This window comes from Eimeria acervulina, genomic scaffold (assembly GCF_000499425.1).
Source record: "Eimeria acervulina Houghton genomic scaffold, Eah_scaff2415, whole genome shotgun sequence".
NCBI classification, from domain to species: Eukaryota; Apicomplexa; class Conoidasida; order Eucoccidiorida; family Eimeriidae; genus Eimeria; species Eimeria acervulina.
In genome coordinates, this window is record NW_013548365.1 from 1 (window position 1) to 2,387 (window position 2,387).

The window sequence follows — 2,387 nt, forward strand, 5'->3', positions numbered from 1 at the left end:
AGCAGCAGCAGCAACAGCAGCAGCAGCAGCAGCAGCAGCAGCAGGACATTGAAGGAGAGAGGTCTTTCTCGTTTGACTGGCAGTCGCTGCCCTCCGACAAGCGAACAGTAAAGCTGCTTTCTTCTGCTGCTGTTGCTGTTGCTGCTGCTGTTGCTGCTGCTGCTGTTGCTGTTTGTTGATTATATGTGTGTAATCCGCATGCAGTGTACATGCAGCTTTGGGGCTTTGTTTGCATGCAGATGATAGAAAGAGATGCTGGCACTGGATTACGTCTACAGACGGAGCTGCAGCGGCTGCGGGAGGAGCAGCAGCAGCTGCAGCAGCAGCTGCAGCAGCTGAACCCGAACTTTAAAGTGCAGCAGAAGCTGAGGGAGATGGAGGCGCAGCTGCAGCAGCAGGAGGAGCTGCAGCAGCAGCAGCGGCAGGCAGCAGCAGCAGCAGAAGCTAAACTCAAGCAGCTACGAATTCAGAGACGAGATGCCTTCATGAAGTGCTTCGTTCACTGTCAAAATGTTTTAAGTCTCATCTTTGCTCATTTATCGGCAGGAGGACCCATGCAAGACCAGCAGCAGCAGCAGCAGCAGCAGCAGCAACAGCAGCAGCAGCAGCAGCAGGACGGGGCGACATCGGATATGCTCATGCTGGAAGACAATCTGCAGGAGCCCTGGCAGCAACAGCAACAGCAGCAGCAGCAGCAGCAGCAGCAGCAGTTTGATGCAGGGGGGGCTCAGGCGTTTCTTGACTTGGAGAGTTCAGCCGCCTTTGCGAGAGAAGAAGAGCCTTTTAATTGGTAGGCGAATCTTAAACCCTATCTACTCAAACCCTAAACCCTAAACCCTAAACCCTAAACCCTAAATCCCTTTTATCTGCCCCAGATAGAGGGTGTAGGGTGTATACCTAGGCTCTACGACGTAGGATTAACTGTACCTAGGGTTTTAGGGTTTAGGGTTTAGGGTTTAGGGTTTAGGGTTTGTGTGGTTTGTGTGTTGTTCAGCGGGGTGTCTTTAATTTGTAAATTTCCTACAAAACGCTTTATGCATTTCTCTCAACTCAGCGGCGGAGAGCAGCACGTCGCGGGTTTGTCTCTGGCTTTGGCGTTGTCTTCATTCAATTCTGTAGGTTAAAACCTCAGGGTTTAGGGTTTAGGGTTTAGGGTTTAGGGTTTAGTGTGTTAGTGTTGGGTCTAGCAGTAGATGCGGGTCAGTAGCCCTTCCGGTTCAGCGGCTAGGGTTTAGGGTTTAGGGTTTAGGGTTTAGGGTTTAGGGTTTATTGCATTGGGGTTAGAGTTCAGAGTTTAGTGTTTAGGGTTTAGTCCTTAGAGTTAAGGTTTTATTGTTTAGAGTTAAGGCTTTATTGTTTAGAGTTAAGGTTTTATTGTTTAGGGTTGCGGTTTTATTGTTTAGGGTTAAGGTTTTATTATTTAGGGTTACGGTTTTATTGTTTAGGGTTTAGGGTTTAGGGTTTAGGGTTAAGGTTTTATTGATTAGGGTTAAGGTTTTATTATTTAGGGTTTATTGTTTAGGGTTTAGGGTTTAGGGTTTAGGGTTTGTTATTGCAGAAGGTGCCTTTTCTGCTGTTGGACGAGATTGACGCTCATTTAGACAAAACGCGTTTGAGTCGTTTGGCTGCACTTTTGAGAGAAATTTCGGGGGGTAGCAAAATCCAGTGTATGTTCATCACCCACAAAGAAAGGTACGCTTAAACCCTTCTAAAGCACCTCCTAGGGTCTAGGGTTTAGGGTTTAGGGTTTAGGGTTTAGGGAGTGGGGGTTTCGGGAACGGATGCATCTCTACATTTCTCTGTCTTCAGTATTATTTGTATATATACTATATATATGTATTTGTATATAATATATATATATAATTAGTTATTTATTTATAAAGTAGCTTATGTATATATATAAAGCTTATGTATATATATAATCTATAGAAATAAATATAATTATATATATATTATATATATATATATCTTGAAAGCCCTGTATGACTATATATGCGTTATGTATAGGATATCAATATAATGCGTATAGGATGTACTACAAAGTAATAACAGTAAATATTATTTATTTTTGTTTATTTATTTTGTTTGTCTTCTCTATTTAAAATATTACAGGCTATTTACAGCTGCAGATTTATTAATAGGAGTTGTAGAAGACTCTCTGCTTCCCTCGTCTTCTCGTTGCTTTTTCTTTGATGTTCGCCCGTACAGACACCGCGAGCCCCCTTGTGCAGCAAATTAAAACTCTAAAACAAATAAATAAAACTATTATCATTATTATTATTATTATTATTACTGAGGTGTATTCAGATAAAATGCTTAGATTATAAATGCAGCAGCGGCTTGTGTATATACAGCGCGAGTCTGCATGTTGCTGTCTATAGATATAT

General features: G+C 42.4%; 1 protein-coding gene across 1 annotated transcript; it reads left to right on the plus strand.

The window, feature by feature from the left end:
• Positions 1-239: 239 nt before the first annotated feature.
• EAH_00066410 (chromosome segregation protein smc1, putative) lies at positions 240-2,239 on the plus strand (the record flags this gene model as incomplete). The annotated part of the gene is made up of 4 exons (XM_013392713.1): positions 240-790; positions 995-1,115; positions 1,559-1,692; positions 2,113-2,239. 4 exons carry the CDS (start codon positions 240-242, stop codon positions 2,237-2,239), a joined length of 933 nt encoding a protein of 310 aa, XP_013248167.1.
• Between the last annotated feature and the right edge of the window lie 148 nt (positions 2,240-2,387).